General features: G+C 30.9%; 1 protein-coding gene across 1 annotated transcript in view; it reads right to left on the reverse strand.

Moving 5' to 3' along the window:
• The window catches only part of LOC121118060 (protein APCDD1), a 112957-nt gene extending 96859 nt beyond the window's left edge, over nt 1-16098 (reverse strand). Inside the window, 1 exon segment of the mRNA XM_040712605.2 lies at nt 15925-16098. Within this exon segment, the coding sequence (XP_040568539.2) occupies nt 15925-15940 (16 nt within the window). The 5' untranslated portion in view covers nt 15941-16098.
• Nucleotides 16099-16932: the final 834 nt, after the last annotated feature.

Below are 16932 nucleotides of genomic sequence, written 5' to 3' on the forward strand. Positions count from 1 at the left end.
AATAATAAGAAAAATTACTTGGGCCTCTTGCACCCTTCTCCAGAATCCCTTACACTCACTTATTTTATGTTCATCTCTGGATTGAAACCGTATTACATCCATATTTAAAGTGGGAATGAAAGGTTCTGGAATGAATTTATAGGGGATGAATTTACTGGGAATTAAATTACTAGGAATTAATAGACAGGGAATGAATTTTTCTGGAAATGTAATGACCTAGCACCTTTCAATAGATCTATGGGCTTTATTCATCCATCCATTTTACAAGACATGATAATTTTGCAAAAAAAAGAACATTTCTGATAGCCGCACTTTTACCTCCTTGGACAGGCCCAAAAAGAAAAGTCCATGAATTCTCGTTCAAATCCATACTCCCTAAAATCTTTGTTTCAAGCTTTCTAAAACCCCTTGTTTTCACACATTCCGTACAAATATGTAATTCTGTGTCCAATTTTCTTTATTTAAAGAAGCTTTACTATTCCTCCTTAAAAATTTCGATAAAACAGTTGTACAACAAAGACTTAATCTTGATATGAGTTATTAAACCTCTACTCACTTCATCCCCAATCTTCATCCCCTTCTGCCCCCCCTTCTCCCTCAAGCCGGCACAATGCATTTTAAAAAAAGGACACGTCCATACAATAAATTTGTAACAACTTCTTTCCAAGTTGATTTGAAATTCAACCCTTCTTGTTGATTGAGATAGGCTTTGGTTGAAAGATGATTATATTCGTCTCTTAATAGGGATTTTTAGCTTATCAAGTACTTTAGCTATGTATTTATTAGGCATCATCCTTTAGTCACACTAGCAGCTAAGGATTGTTCAGAATATTGTTAAAAATGGCTTTCTTTTTTTAAAGATGCCCTTTCTGCACCTTCTACATTCTTTAATCCTCTTCTACCTCCTTGCAGCACTTCTAATGTTAAAACAATGTCAAGATCTTCTTCCTTAGTCCATGGCGCGAAAAATAACTCTACCTACCTTTGAATCTATGAAGAAGTCAATTTTCCAAAATATACTATAATACTCATAATATATGTCCAAAAACATATAGGTATTATTAGACTTAACATGGCAATGTTATAATAACTTCCAATTATGGATAATATATAGAGTACATTTGTATGTATATAAGTAGTACAGACACGAATATGACTCATTTTGACACTTAATTGTCTTTTATATTAATGTAACATTATTATTTCATAGGGGCTGTATCCTTACTAATGTAGACTGTATATACACAAGGTGTCCAACAAAAATTAAGCTAAGTCATTTCAAAAAAAAATGTATAACCCCTATGTGTTTTAATTTAATCTCAGCCACACAAATATGATTTTCTCTTGCCCTAAAACAGGGATAACATGTGCCAATTTGAAATGAAACTACAGTGTGTCCCCGTGAATGGTGACGAAATTTTCCCGAGCTCAACTTTATCCAGATTCTAAAAAGGTACAAATATTCTAACAATGAGCCTTTGACCATCCTTTGCCTCTATAAGGGTATCAATCATATACTTGAAGGCCTTGCAGGTCTTCTTCACGTATTCCTTTGACATATAAGTCCATTCTTTCTTTACAACAGCCTTTATGACATCTCCATTCAGATGACAGGTGGCACAAGTCTTCTTCTTAATGGCACTTTAGATCTTATAGTCCTGAGGGTAGAAGTCTAGTGACGTCAGATACCATATTAACCAGGAGCATAAATTTGTCAAGTTGTTTTCAGGCCACTTTTGAATAGTTTTGGTCTTTTTGCCAGGGAGAGTCTTAATAGGAACATATTTGCCCTTGGGGCATGTCTTCAAGTACACGTCCTCACCGATCTTGTGACCTTTTGCCAACCAAAAAGTTCTGAAATCCACTTGTCCCTTTTTCTAGTTTTTCCTCCCACTTCCAGGCTTCCTCCAAAAGTCCTTTGTTGTTGCCCTTTACCCTTTTAATTTTGTTAATGATACCCTTGGAGCAGGGGACGATGTAAAAGATCTCTTCATTACTAATTCCTGCGTCAAGAAATTGTCTTTAGTTTGATGAATAAATTTGTTCGGCAAAAATAATTTGTTTTTATTATTCTACTAATTGATATTACCGAAAACAATCGGTAAATTATTTAGTTTATTCAATAAAAACCTTGCCAAAGTTTTATTTATGACTCGCTGGGATATAATTATTAATAATATAATATATACTTTAAGTGTGGTGGAGACTAGAGCACTTTATACTTGAAATCAAATTAGCAAAAAAAATACTTATCATAAGTGTTATTTAATTAATTTTTATTTGTTATTGATTATTTATTCCCTACCTGAAATATGGCAATACATACATACATACAAATATATTGTCTTACTCAACACAACTGCTTGGGGAAGGCAATTAAATTTCATAAAATATATTAAATGGTGGTAGTTGATTTCATTCCTTGTAAATTCCTTCCCTGTTATTTCATTCCCTGTAAAATTCATCTCCGGACCTTTCCTTTCCACTTTGATGAGGCATATTTAGTAATGTCATACCGTTAATGTTTCTAAACTACTGGAGAGGAGTGATAATTCATCCAGGACTAGTGACAAATGGGAGACGGATACGAATGATTCATAGTGTTTATACCTTGGGAAATATACTAATAAGAAGTTGAATGCAGGGATTTACTTTTATTCCCAAGCCATAAATATTATCCAAAGATCGGGATTCCATTCCTAGTCACTATCATGACGTCAATCCATAAACACCATAAAGAAATAAAAATAAGCATGTCTCATCAGTTTTTGATGCAGATTTCGAAATACCACATTATTACCTGAGTTTTTTATATGATATTTTCATCTTCAAAGCTGAAAGTAACTGTCTTGAAAATATTATTAAGGAGAAATGTGTAGTTATTGCATAATTTAAGATTGAAGTTGAGACCTAAACTATGTACTTGTCAGTACTAATTTGAGAGCTTGTTAAGGGATATACATATATTAAATTAATATAATATACAATATATAAAATTTCCCCCCTTCTTCTTTTTTAAATTTGCCTAAACAACGTTGCCTGGTCTAGCTATTTATTGATTTTATTGAACAGTAATTTTGTCTCCAAAAATGAGCTCAAATAAGTCATATTATATATATGTACAAATAAATATCCATAGATATTGGTGGAATTGGCAGTTTTGAGCCGATTCCAATACTTCAAAATAGGCCGACTCTTGCCGTTTCGGATGCATTTATAATTCCCGAGTGATTACAAATGGACTTATCAGTTGTATCTTTGAGTGATTTTATCCAGAACTAAATGACTCTTAACCAAATTATTACTTTTTATAATAATTTGATATCCCTGATACTGTTCATATCCCTTAACAAAATACTTTTTGAAGAAAATCACAATTTTATATAATCACTGTTTACGAATGAATAAAGTAAAATGTTAAACAATGGAATATTTCATTGTTAGTTGATTATATTCATTCATGTTGTTTTTTTTTGTTGACTCACAACAACGCATCCTATATGTTTTTCATTTGTTTTTGTTTCTTTCTTGACAAGTGTTGTTCTAACGGTAAGTATCTAGCGACGTCAATATGTAGTTTATGATAAATACACATGTTCAAAGTACGAGTACATATGATGCTCAAAAAAACATTACCAAATACTACATAGTAGATTATAAATTATATATATTACACCTACGCATTGAATATACCTAAATATACGTAGCTATCTAATTATTTAAGTATATGTACTTAAATGTATATGGGATGCATCAATATAAAAACAATAGTGAATAAAAATTTAGAAAATCCCAATATATTTTTAACTTCAAAACTACATATGTACTGCATATTTAAGATGAGTTAAGATACTCTTTAATTTTAGCTTTAGGTTATAACTTTTATTGGATTTAAACTATTTAAATTATGCCCGATATGGTCTTTTAACCATAAAATTTATTATTTTCTAATTCTTTTATTGTGAGGATCAATTTTGACTACTGTAAGGGTAACTTGCGAGGCATCTAATGGGTTAATAAGAATTATTTGGTGATAGAAATTGATGATAATTTATTAAATAATGCAAATGTAATCCAAACTTTTGATTAAGATCATTATATCATACTTGTTGGTGGATGATGGGCTATATATACGATTATTTTTCTCAAAAGGTTTCAAGAGTTGGATAAAGACTTACTTTGGATAAAGCGGATTTAAGCAGGAGCGGGGCCTAACCTAAACGAATAAATACCCTTTTTCTTTCTTACCTCTTTAAATATGGTCACTTGTTTATAAAATATAATATGGGGCCTTTCTTTTTTTCTTCAAATGAACATATTTTAGAAGAAAAAAAGAGTATTTTTAGCGGCCTTTAATTTTAAATTGATGAATCTAAAAACTGGACTAACGGCCTTCTTTTTTTAAGGAGTCACTGCAATAAGTGGCCATATTCTGTTTATAAATGTTAAAAAATAGGAAATATGGTTTAAAAGTTCACATGCAAAAAACAGTCAGTTGTTCAGTATCTCTTGCATGACGGCTTGAACCAGGTTTGACTGCCTTCTTATAGCCTTTTTTGATGGGTTGTATTCATATTTCATTTAATGCAGGTTTTTTTTAGTTATAAAATAGTTCAAATGTTTTTTTTAATCGATTATTTTTTTTTAAGATCCAGATTATTTTCCTATTTTTCAAATTTTGTCTTCTTTCTAATTTCGATGGTTTTTTAATACTAATTTTTACTTATATTTGAATGTATATGATACTTTATGAAAAGTGGAGCTATGGGTAAATGCCCTTAATCTGAAACTGGCTAAAATACATTGTGTCTCATTAAATATGTCTCTTTTGCTTAGCAAATAAATGAAGCAATTTTCTTGTTTGTGTGTATCTTTATAAGTTATTATTTTGTGCAAAAATGAAAACAAACATATATATATAAATATTTAAACATGACATTACAACGTGACTTTTGGCAAAAAGATAAAACAAACTTTCAAGATAAATGAGACACTATGCCAAATAAACAATTATTATTCAAAGTTTTTTTCTGATTTTAGTAATTTCATGTCTTATTGTTATTTAACAACAGGAGGGCATTATGTGACCCTGCCAACCCAAAACGATGTGTGTCCCCAAACAAAAAAAATATACTTGTGTAGGTTTCGGTCTGGATATCTTAAATTGTTCTGGGATCCTTTTAAATTTAACTAATTTGGTCGTCATTTTTATTAGCGGCATTTTGTATTTTTAGAAAAGGAAATTTAGGTCCTTGATTTTAATCAGTCGACGATTAAAATTGCGGTCAATAATTTGTATTTCAACCCACGGTCAAAATTGGGACCTGGACCAAAATAACGATCCAGATTGGTTATGAAAAGTCACTTAAGACCAAACCAAAATAAATTTGGTTTCATACCGAGTCTCAACGATAATAACTAACTACAAACCCTTGTAAAAACATGATTTAAATAGTCGAAACCGTTCCCAAAACTTTTGAAAGCTGATAACGTTCCTTAATGTCTTTATAAATATGCATATATACATTTATTTAAGTAGCATTAATAAATAAGAATTATCTAGAATTTTATGGTGAAGATGCATTTGAGGAAATATAATTAAACATTATAGTCTAATATTTCATCAACAGATTAAGACTTATCAACATAAACATTTATAAATCCAATTTAAAAACATTGTCATCTTAAGAACAAACTATGCATAAAAATGTTAACTGAATAAACACCAATAAAATAAAGAATAGGAAATACGTCAAATTCATATCAATTCCCGTCAACATATAAATAACAAACAAACCATTAAAATCAATAAATGATGAATATGTAATATTAATTGCAAAATTGTATTTAGACTGAGAATTAGCTCGTTTCTTCAAGCTCTTTCTAAAATAAAATTTAGTATCTTCCGAAATGTCCTAAAAGACCTAGATGAGTTTGATGGATTATATTTAATAATATCAGAGGCCCAATCCTAAGGAGATTCGATCGTCTTAGGAATCTTCGATTGGAACACTCCGTATCTTACAACCGCCGAAATTAAAATTGCACGAATATCTCCCAAAACTATTGGTTATATTCTTTGTTAGGTAACTCTTAATATTTTATGAAGAATTCTCTATCGATTTAGTTTTAGGAGTACGATCTATACTTTTTGATGACACGCCGAACAGAATTATCGCTTTAATTATATCAACGTTATTGACCTCCAGGCTTAAACTAATCAATAATCTCAGAATATATAACTGAGATCATTCTGAAAAAGTGTGTCTTATGGTGATGATAATTTACCTCAATCTTTACATGGAGCTCTGAAAAACATAATTCCTCTGTCTATTTGAAACTCAGTAGTTAATTTTCTTCCATTATCCATTTGGGAAGTTGATAGGATAATCCTATCCATCCTATTACTAAATAGATTTAATTCCCTAATCAATCCATGACACTTTGACCATCCAAAGTCTTCTTTTGTATTAGAAATATTCATTTTCTAATGCCAAGGAATAGGCTCATTGTGTAGCTTGGTATGTCGAATGAGAGGGAAAGTAAACTTCTCAATAAAAAAACAGACTGAACACAAATATTACGTATTCTTTGCTGGTTTTTTTTTTTTTGTGAGAGCCTCCCATTGAGATTTTGGACAGCAGGGTGATGAGTCCTGTTGCCACACCCAGGGCCTCTCCTCCGGCCACCCCTTGGCTCCAGGGCAGAACCAACTTCTCCATAACATCCAGGTAGACCTCTGTATTGACCTTTAGACCCGTTTCAAACATGTGGGGAGGCATAACATGACCTTCACTGCTGACCACCCCGAACACCATGACCATTGCAAGGAACTTGGTCTTCATTACCTTCCTCACATGGCGGGTGCAGGTGGCTATCCACCTGTTGTTCTTCTTGTTGACCTTCTGATCTTGACAGAAATCCTGTTCATCAGATAAAAACCACAGCATCCCGTGCTGCTTTTGGTGCTTGAGCTTGTTGAGCAATTTTGTTGACTTCATCAGCCTGTTGTCCTTTGCCTTCTGTGGCAAGATCTGGCCCACCTGCATCTTGTAGCTCCTGCACCTTAAATCCTCAGATACACAATCCCTTATTGTTTTTCATGATGGCAGCCCAGATCCCTCGCCATGGCCTTCATGGACCTAAATATAGGTCATCCTCAACCATCTTCTTCACCTTGTCGACAAAGTCGGTGTCCCTGACCTTCCTGTCGGCGCCCTCCTCCTTGGGTGCCTTCTTTATGGTGGCATCAACATCCCAGGTGTCCTCTAGCTTCTTACGCAGATACGCTGAACAGTCCGTAAATTCACTCCTAAGATTGAAGCAATCGTTGAATTGGAGATTTCACCTCCATTATTAACCAATGCCTTGACTACGGCGGACCTCGAAAGCTCCTCGTTCCACTTATAGCTCTTTATCTCCTCATATGATGACGGCATGATGCTAACTGAACTACGTATCGTCAGCTGACGAGAATAGCTTTCCTATTTGGTAACCGGTTTTTTATTTGATAATGTCGTCTTCAAGTTATCAAGGTTTTAAGTAGGCAACAATGTGATCCCCGCTCTCTGTATATTTAAAACTTATTTGTTTATAAGTAATATTATTTTCTAAAATACATATTTTTAGATTTGACAAATAAATGTTTTGATAAGAAATATAATCATTTGATATAAAATGTAATTTAAAAAATAGTTTTGGACAAATCTAGGTGAAAAATAAACTAGAAATTGATGGATTTATTTCCAAAAATAGAAATAAAATGTAAAAAAAAGATGATATAATGGAAAAAAAATCTCTTGAAAATACTATTATATATAGACAAGTAAGTTTAAATTTTATATTAAATCAATAACCTATTTTTTATTAATCACTAATTTTAAAGTTGTTCTAGAAGGAAAGTCTTCAAACCATTGAGTGCTGTGAACGATGCATGTACAGCTTGTAAATATTTGTGGTCTTTTTTTATTGTAGAAAGGATCCATTTTCGATGGATAACATAAAATATATTTATGACAGATTATGTACAGTTCTACAGTACTTATTTTTTCAAGTCCATTTGAATTTATTGTATATTGTAAATAAATACTTTTTACAAAAGTAGCCAATTTCAACTAGAAAATACATCGTTTGACTCCTTAGTAAAATTTTCTTTCAAAATATTTTTAATTGAAACTGTACAATTATTTAGTAATAATCCCTTATATACTTTTAATCTCATAGACATTAGTCAAATTTGGAGTTCTTGTCGACTGATTGAAACTCTAATTTTACGTATTGAAACCAATAAAAAATGGTTACTCGGAAATAAAGCATCAATTTCCTCAGAAAAATAACTCAATAATGATTCTTAAAACTATCAAAATCGATAGATATAGTGACCAAAGAATGTTTAACAAATTCTTAAAGTTTTTGGAAGGATTTTGACATAAAAATTAGGATTCAGGATCAAGATCACGTTAAAATTCATGACTCTAGGTAATATACACTGGGTTTACCAATTATGGGAGGCTGGGAATTCTAATTGTCCCTTTAATATTGTCTGGAGGTAAAGATGGAAAAATATTTGTAGACGGGCACAAAGGTATTGATAAAAGCTATGCTTAAGTTCAACTTCACTTTTGGTTTGAATATCTTAAAATTAAAATTCGGTAATAAAAGTAGCGTAGTTACTTGCAAGAGTTAAAATCAACTTACAATTATAGCACTGAATAAGTTTAGTGATAGCAATGGGTGGAGATGTAGAAATTTTTAATTAAAGGTGTTTGTGAAACAAGAAAAAAAAATGTATCATTTGTTTATTTAATGTTCCACACATATTATTGCTCAATCACAAGCTACGCACCATTATTTTATTCTCAAAAAAAAAAATATTGGTAGTTTTCTATTGTTTAGGATTCTACAAATAGATTTATTAGATGTTCAAATTAAAAAAAAAGTATTGAAATCAGACGACATATTTGTAATTTATTTTTAATTATATTTATCTCTTGAACTTTCCTTTTCCAATAGAAAAATAAATTGAAGGCTCAAAATAAAAATAGGTAAATTTTCTAATTACTCTTTATTTATTCCTAAACAACTGTAACGATGTTTTTACAATTAGTGAAGGTTGATTGGTTTTTAACTGGAATTAACTCAGTGAACTATTTCCTATATTCCTTTGTTCTTAGTTTCGCAATAGAAAGTAGAAAATAGAATCGGGTAAACAAGGTTAATTTTACTTTAAAATTGGGTATTGGTAATTTGTAGCTATATAAATTAATTACAAATGACCTTCAAAAGTACAAAACAATGAACTAAAGCAACTTAGTTACTGATGAGTGATGAACATAAAAGCCACAATGAAAAAAACGGGAGCAGTGGGCTGTGACTTTTTGAAAGACGTTTTATAAGACATTACCTCCCCCCCCCTTAATTTTTTTAGATAAGTTTTCTACAGATAGGATGACGTCACATGAAAAAAGAACAACATTGTTTATTAATTCACCCTTGTACATCAAGTACGTGTACAAAAGGGGAAGTAATCGTCAATTATGATGGATGGATTAAAAAAAACAGGTAGCGTCGTACAAATATAGAACTAAATACTTTTTTTGTACTTTACCTGTTGAGGGTTTCTCATTGAATAAAAATCCTGTTAAGGAATAATAAATACTGTCAAACCAATACCAAATCCCACTTGCAAAAATAAAAGTTGTAGTGGCACCAGGAGTTTTATAATGGCAAAATACAAAATCCAACCTCCAGGCTAAATATTTACTTTCGTATCACTAGAATCCATGTGATTTTTTTTAATAAAAACATGAAACATCTCATACTGCTTCAAAAATACAAAATTTTGTAGAGTAGTGGAACAGGATACAGCTCATTTACTTGACACTTAAAAAAGTACGTAATTAATTAATTATACATGTAGATAATTAAATGAAACTTATATAATGGAATAATTAAAGCTGGGATTTTCTGTAGGTGTAAAACCTCGAGAAATCCATGGAAAACGGGAGCAATACTTCAATTTTATTTTCTACCCCTCCCACTTTTACATCCTTTATATACTCTGATGCATTGATTCCCTCTAATAATGGATTTAAGGCAATAATAAATAGAGCCGGGGAGATGGTATTTTCATGACGGTATCCTCTAAGCACATCGAGACTATACTCTGTTCTTTTATAAAAGTTAATAAGTCACAGAGACTTACTGACATCCTTCTAATAAACTTATCTCCCTACCCGTGTGCCTTTCAACTTTTTATTTCCATTCGTGTGATAATATACTGTGGAATGCCTGCATAAAATCAATCGCCAACGCTCTACTTTGGAATTGTGTTTGGTTGACTGTGAATTCTTACTTCCTATGACCACATCCTCCATGACTCTACCTTGAACAAACCCTTTTTGTGACAAGTTTAAAATATGAGGCAAAACCTTGCTTAATATCATTGCTATGATTCCATTATAGATTTTATACGACAGGTTGAGCATAGTGAAAGGCCGAAGGTTTTCTATAAATCTTGGATCCTTATCCTTTTGATGTATAAGAATTAGTTTTCCTATTGAAATGTGTATCTAAAAAAAAAAACACGTTAGAAATCCTTTCCTTGAAAACTTCTTCTAACAATGGGGGAAAAAGTATAGTATATTTCGTATAATATTCCATTGGAAAGCCATCAGGTCCAGGGGATTTATTTTTTATTATATGACCGTATAAATTATGTAATTTCTTCAACACCAATTTTCCCTTCAAACGACTTCTTAAAAGACTCATCCATTTTTGTTACATTCACCATTTTTAACCTTACCAGTAAAGTATGTTGAGTTAAAAGTACATTTTAAGCATGACTTTTCATTATTATACATACAATTTATGCACCTAAACATTCCCTGATAATATTAAGTAGACAATTTGGTCATCTTCCTTGGATTTGTTTCCACTCTGCCTCATGCATCCAGAAATCTTTCCTGGCCATACCACTTCGTTCCATTCGTTTTATCCAAATGACAGGTACCTATTCTTTTGGAACATAATTGAGCCGAGGCCTAATTAAATGCCCTTGAGAAGTAGTTCGAAGAATTTATTGTAATTCTTCATTCGTAACTGTATCTACAATACTTAGATCTCTTGCCTTGACTAGGAATAGGTTAGCATGCCTCCTCTTCCTTTCCTCGTTCAATCTAATACCTACTTTAATATACTCTCTTTTAGAGCAGTCTAGAATTAATGCTAATGCATGAAACAGATATTTTATCATATTTATGTTTAATTTGTAAATAAAATTTTTGATTTTCAGGGTTGGCAATATCATGTTCGGAAAGCAGGCTTTTGGGCTCGGGCCTAGACGGGTTGGTTTCATTTAAAATTCGGCCTAGAGCGATTCTGTTGATTAATGGTTGATATGTCATGTGTATTTTAATATTGTAACAATCAGAATCATTGTGTCATATCAAGGTAAATGTGATGTATAAGTCCTATTTGTGTTACCCATAAATCTGGTGGATAAGGTGGAAAATTGGTCCATACATTGAGACAGGGAAAAAAATTTCGGTCCAAATCCGTCTAGAAAAAGTAACTTAAGATCAAACCGAAAAAAAATTGGTCTCCCAATTTATGATATATTTGAGTCAAATTTCATATTACTTACTAGTTTTATATAGGCCCAATATGCTCGTTTAAATAAAATCTATCAATTTATCATTCTTTTATTAAGATGATCAATTTTGGGTACTTTAAGTTTAATTTACGGTGTATCCATTGGGTTTATTAAATTAATTTGTTCATAGAAATTGACGATAATTTGTCGAAGAATACAAAAGTAATCCACAGTTAGTTTTGATAAAAACATTTTAGCTTGTTTTCGTGCTGACAAGCCGCAAACAGTTTTTTTTATCAAGTAAGGAATATACATGGTCCACAGAAAGTTCTGTTGAATGGTTATTAAAGTACAAATTACATAATTTACATATAATTATGGACATAGGTTGAGACAAGTTACAAAACATGTGACATAACTTTCATTTCAAATGGTCACCCTTAGCTTTGACCACAGCTCGAAGTCTTTCTGGAAGGAACTTGCACGCTTCATGCGCCATGTATACGGGGATGAAGTCACAGGCAGCCATCAGTTTGACCTTCAGATCGTCCAAATTCTTAGTGGGAGGTACACAGGCTCTGCTCTCAAGAATGTAGTCTCCATTAAACAGAAAAAATGGCATTCTCCATGTTTGTCTTCATAATTCTTACTTCCATCTTCCAGGGTACTGGATATTTTACGATAAGTAAACCATGTTTCTGTAGAAGTTAGAAGTTTACTACTACAGGCTCCGATAACTTCGTGTATGTTTCTTTTAATTGTTCTTCGTTTCAGATATTCAATAAAAGGTTTTAGTGTAGGGGATGGAGTACACTTTCTCAACAATGATACTGAAATCGTAGCTAACCTTGATTTGAATGGCACAATTGGTCTTTGGACTTCAATTTTCTTGGGAAATATAGAATAATATTGTCGTAAATCTATTTTGTTTGCAAAAGATGGGTATATAGAAGTGTCAACCACATTACACATATCATGGCTTCTAACTTCTGTAGAAACATTCCTTCACTGGAATCTCCCATTCCAAAGATAATTCACAACCATCGATAATTTCTTTTGATATATATCATATCAAGAAAGATAGGATAGGCTTTAATGGCTTGGTCGGGGATAAAATCAGAGGCCTTAATAGGATGATAAACTATTCATTATTTTGGATCAAGTTCAGAGTAGTTACCAACTTAGTAACATTGGCTAGTTTATATGGTAGAACATTGGAAGAGGAAACATGTTTCCTCTGTAAACAATCACTTGAGACTTCTCAATATTTTTTATTTGAGTGTACTCATATAATTAGGACAATGAACCAAGTGATTGAGTTTTTTTTTAAATTTTAAGTTAAGTCTTGTGCATAAAGATTTTTGTTATTTTCATACCGCCCCATATCAAGCGGAAATTAATCACATACCTGCAAAAGTACAAGTTCTGTGAATTAAGTTTAGATGCACAAGAATATTGTATTTAATATGTTAAAAAATTAAAAGTAATTTTTTCATAAAATAATAAGTGGAAATATAGTTGTACCGAGGTACAAAAAAATAAAAATATATACATATATGGAATCGCTCTAGACCAAATTTTAAATGAGACAAATCCAGAAAAGAGGTGGATTTGCTTCCGAACATCATTTTGCCAAGCTCGAACTTCCAGGCCGATATTTATTTCTAATTTAAATTTTTTCCTTTACAACTTATAGATCACATCATCTTTTGTTTGACACCTTATGGAAAGTAAAACTGAGGACGACGTTATTGATTATTTATAAGTGTTGCAATAACAAATATCTATTTTAGAGTGTATTTGTATGATGAATTTTAAAGCAACGTATGTAAAGCACTTAAAATGTTTAATCAACCAACCTCCATTATTAGAAATGGAAATATTGGCGTATTTGTAAGATCAAAAAAAGCACATTTTGATAAGTTTATCAATATTTAAAGCTTCAAAATTAATTTATTTTTATTAAATTGATCGAGATTTGGTTGTGGGATATATGACTCTATGAATTAGTCATTTTATACTGGTGTTGTAAATATTTAGGGCTTATAAGTATATATTAGATTATATTTTATTGAAAATATTATCATATTTTAGCCCAAAAGCCCGTGAGATGATGGCCAGAAACCCAACGCTTTCTAGCTCAAGTTAGCCCAAAGCCAGATATTTTCTAGCCTGATTCGCCTCAAATCTAGACGTTGTTTTTTTTTTTTATACCGATCCAAACCAAATTTTTCTTTCTAACCAGTAAAACCAAACTTCTTTAAAGGTCCACTAAAAGCTACAACGTTCTTGTATTTTCCGACCGAAACTCAATAATAGTAGATAAAAAAAAATCTCCTTTTTCCTTTTCTAATTTATCGACTCGGATTCTGTAAATACTCGACTCAAGTCGACACAACAGCACTCTTTACAATGGGGGATAAGCGTTGTTTACTTATATGAGTTTGTAAGCAAAGCGTTCGATACTGGCAAAATAATACAACTCCCTCAATGATAATATTATTGAATATAAAAAGTAATTGTCACTCAAACAGACGGTGCTGTGAAAATAATTCTCCGTATGTGCAATTTTATAAGAACAATAAGTTTTATACAACAAGCTACAGGGTATCACTCCACCTTGTGGAGAATATTTATATTATTTTATCTAATCATGACCTATTATGACGGAGGCTGGGATGCTTGAATTTCAATGCTTCTTTTTGGACATTCAAAAAAGGAAAGGAAAAATTGTTGACTGAATGGGAAAAAACTAGGATTTTTTGGATGTTTTTTTATTTGTAAAATATATATTTTTTTCATATCTTTAAAAAATGTGCTCTTTTATTTTTGATTTATCCCAATTATACTAATTTATGTATTTATTCATTCCTTTCTAAGAAACTAATTTAAAAAAAGTGCGCAGTAAAAATAGAAAATATACATTAATATATATTTAATGAATAAACTAGTTTGAATACTAAAATGTTTCAACACCATGAAAAGTTTCTAACAAAGTAAGGATTTTAGGAAAAAAAAAAAATATTCATTTGTTTAACATAAATTAAATTATTTTTTAAAAGTATAATGAGAATGGATTTCTTAGGAATTATAACAAATTAATAAAATATTATGTATATTTGAAGAAAAAAATTAAATATTAAAAAATCTTAAATGTAGCTTTGTAACAAAATAAAATACACAACACACACGTTGATTGGTAAACTTTTGTATGCTTACAAAAATCAATTTTTTCCATTTGCTTTTGTAAATATATATACACTTTTTATGTAAATTTAAAACCTAATTTTTTTTTTTTTTAATAGAAAGGCAAAAAAATATTTAAAATCAAACATTTTTTAAGAAAAAAAATGTTGTGTAAACAAAAATAAAAAATCTTGAACAAATATCAAAAGAAAAAAAAAATATCAATATATTTTTTACATCATAAATATATAGAGCTTCATATTTATTAAACATATTATGCAATATTTGTAGGATCATTTAAGATACTTAAGAATATTAACTATAGTTTAGAAGCTTTATAGTTAATATACTTATATTAGTCCCAATACGGCCTTTCTAATAAAAATCCATTAATTTATCACTCTTTTAGTATGATTATCAATTTGGAATACTTTAAAAGCAATTGGCAACTCTCAAAAAGCGTTAATACATATTAATTGTTTCAAGTATACAAATTTAATTCACACTCAATTTTGCGATAAATCATTTTTAATTCCTTTTGTGTTGGAAAGCCACACAAAATGACTTTCTTTTATCAAGTAGGGAAGATCTATAACTCGAATGAATACTCAAGAAAAACATATTTTAAACACAAGGTTTAGTAAGAATAAGTTATTAATAGAAATAGGCCGCAAATGGTTTTCTTTTATCAAGTAAGGAAGATCTATAACTCCAATGAGTACTCAAGAAAAACATATTTGAAACCCAAGGTTTCATAAGAATAATGTATTGATAGAAATTGAGGAATAAATCTGTAATACAGTATCTAAGGGTATTACTCATTAAAATATCTCAATAAAACATAAAAAATAAGAAATACATTTATCAGCTGAATTAAAGTTAAATGTACACTCGAGTATCAGAAAATTAAATAAGGAGTTGATAGTAGAGTATTTATAATGTGGAGAAATTATTGAAGAGTTGAATTTTATATATTATATGAATTATATACCTCTAGTTTCTTTATGAAGTAATAAATTAGAAAAAAAAGTGACTAAAAATCTTTGCTTTTTCTCTTGTTCTACTATCTCTTTTATTTTTATTTTGCACATGTTGGCAAAGGGTTTACATAACAAAAAAATGTTCTAATGAGAAACAAATCTTACCCAATGTAATAATCATGATTTATTAATATCCGTTATTATATATTTCATCAACACTTTTCATGTTCTGGTAACCGGCCGCTTTCTATTTTTATTTGAATGACGAATTAGTTGTTCTTTTAAGAAAAGCTGCTCTTGGACTGTTTTGTATATTTGTCTTCAGTACAACTCTCACTTACTCATTTTCTTTCAATACCTTCCCTCTTATTCTTCTACGTCTTGGTTTGTGCTCCACAGAAATAGGGAACGCCGTTGTATAAAAGAGCGCTCATTGAAAGGATATTATTTTACAGGGTGGAAACTAGGGATGTACTTACTATAAGGTCTTATATATTTCTTATAATATATGTTATCTACAAAACTCTTCGCTATTTGTCCATTCAATTCCCTCACCCTATGGCCAAGATAGTTAGCACCAAGGTAAATCAATTATTTATTTATTTTAAACTACTTCTTGACGTTTTAAATAATTAATTATTTGTAGTTTCATCCCTGCATTGATTGTCAAATGAAAACAGTGTCTCTAATATACTTTGTCTCTGGGATTCTTGAGTATGGCAGTAATCTCCTTACGGAAAGATATGCTTGGCTTACGGATGTATCCGGATCCATTCCAAGCTTAATTTGCCTAAAAGCTGTTTTCATTTACTCCATACTTTCATGACATTCTCTACGAACCTTCATCTCAACATCCGATCGGAGGGAGACATCAAGGGGATTAGCATGGGGGCTATAGAGTAGCAGTCATTTCGACATCTCTCAGTAGTAGCTATTTTTAGCCAAGAATGATTGAGTCATTTTGTCTGTGTTTTTAGGAGCTCCATCATTTCTTAAGATACGGAAATTTGTTTTAATATTGTAAACATTTTTACTGGCCACTCTAATTAACTTTGAAATATCAGCTGGAGTCTGACCCATGTTATTCTTATCATGACTAAAAAAACAACTTACATATCTATTGGCAGCTGATATTTCATAGATACTTTGTAAACCCCAAGGTTAATAACGCAT

The sequence above is a fragment of the Lepeophtheirus salmonis genome, chromosome 5 (assembly GCF_016086655.4).
Source record: "Lepeophtheirus salmonis chromosome 5, UVic_Lsal_1.4, whole genome shotgun sequence".
NCBI classification, from domain to species: domain Eukaryota; kingdom Metazoa; phylum Arthropoda; class Copepoda; order Siphonostomatoida; family Caligidae; genus Lepeophtheirus; species Lepeophtheirus salmonis.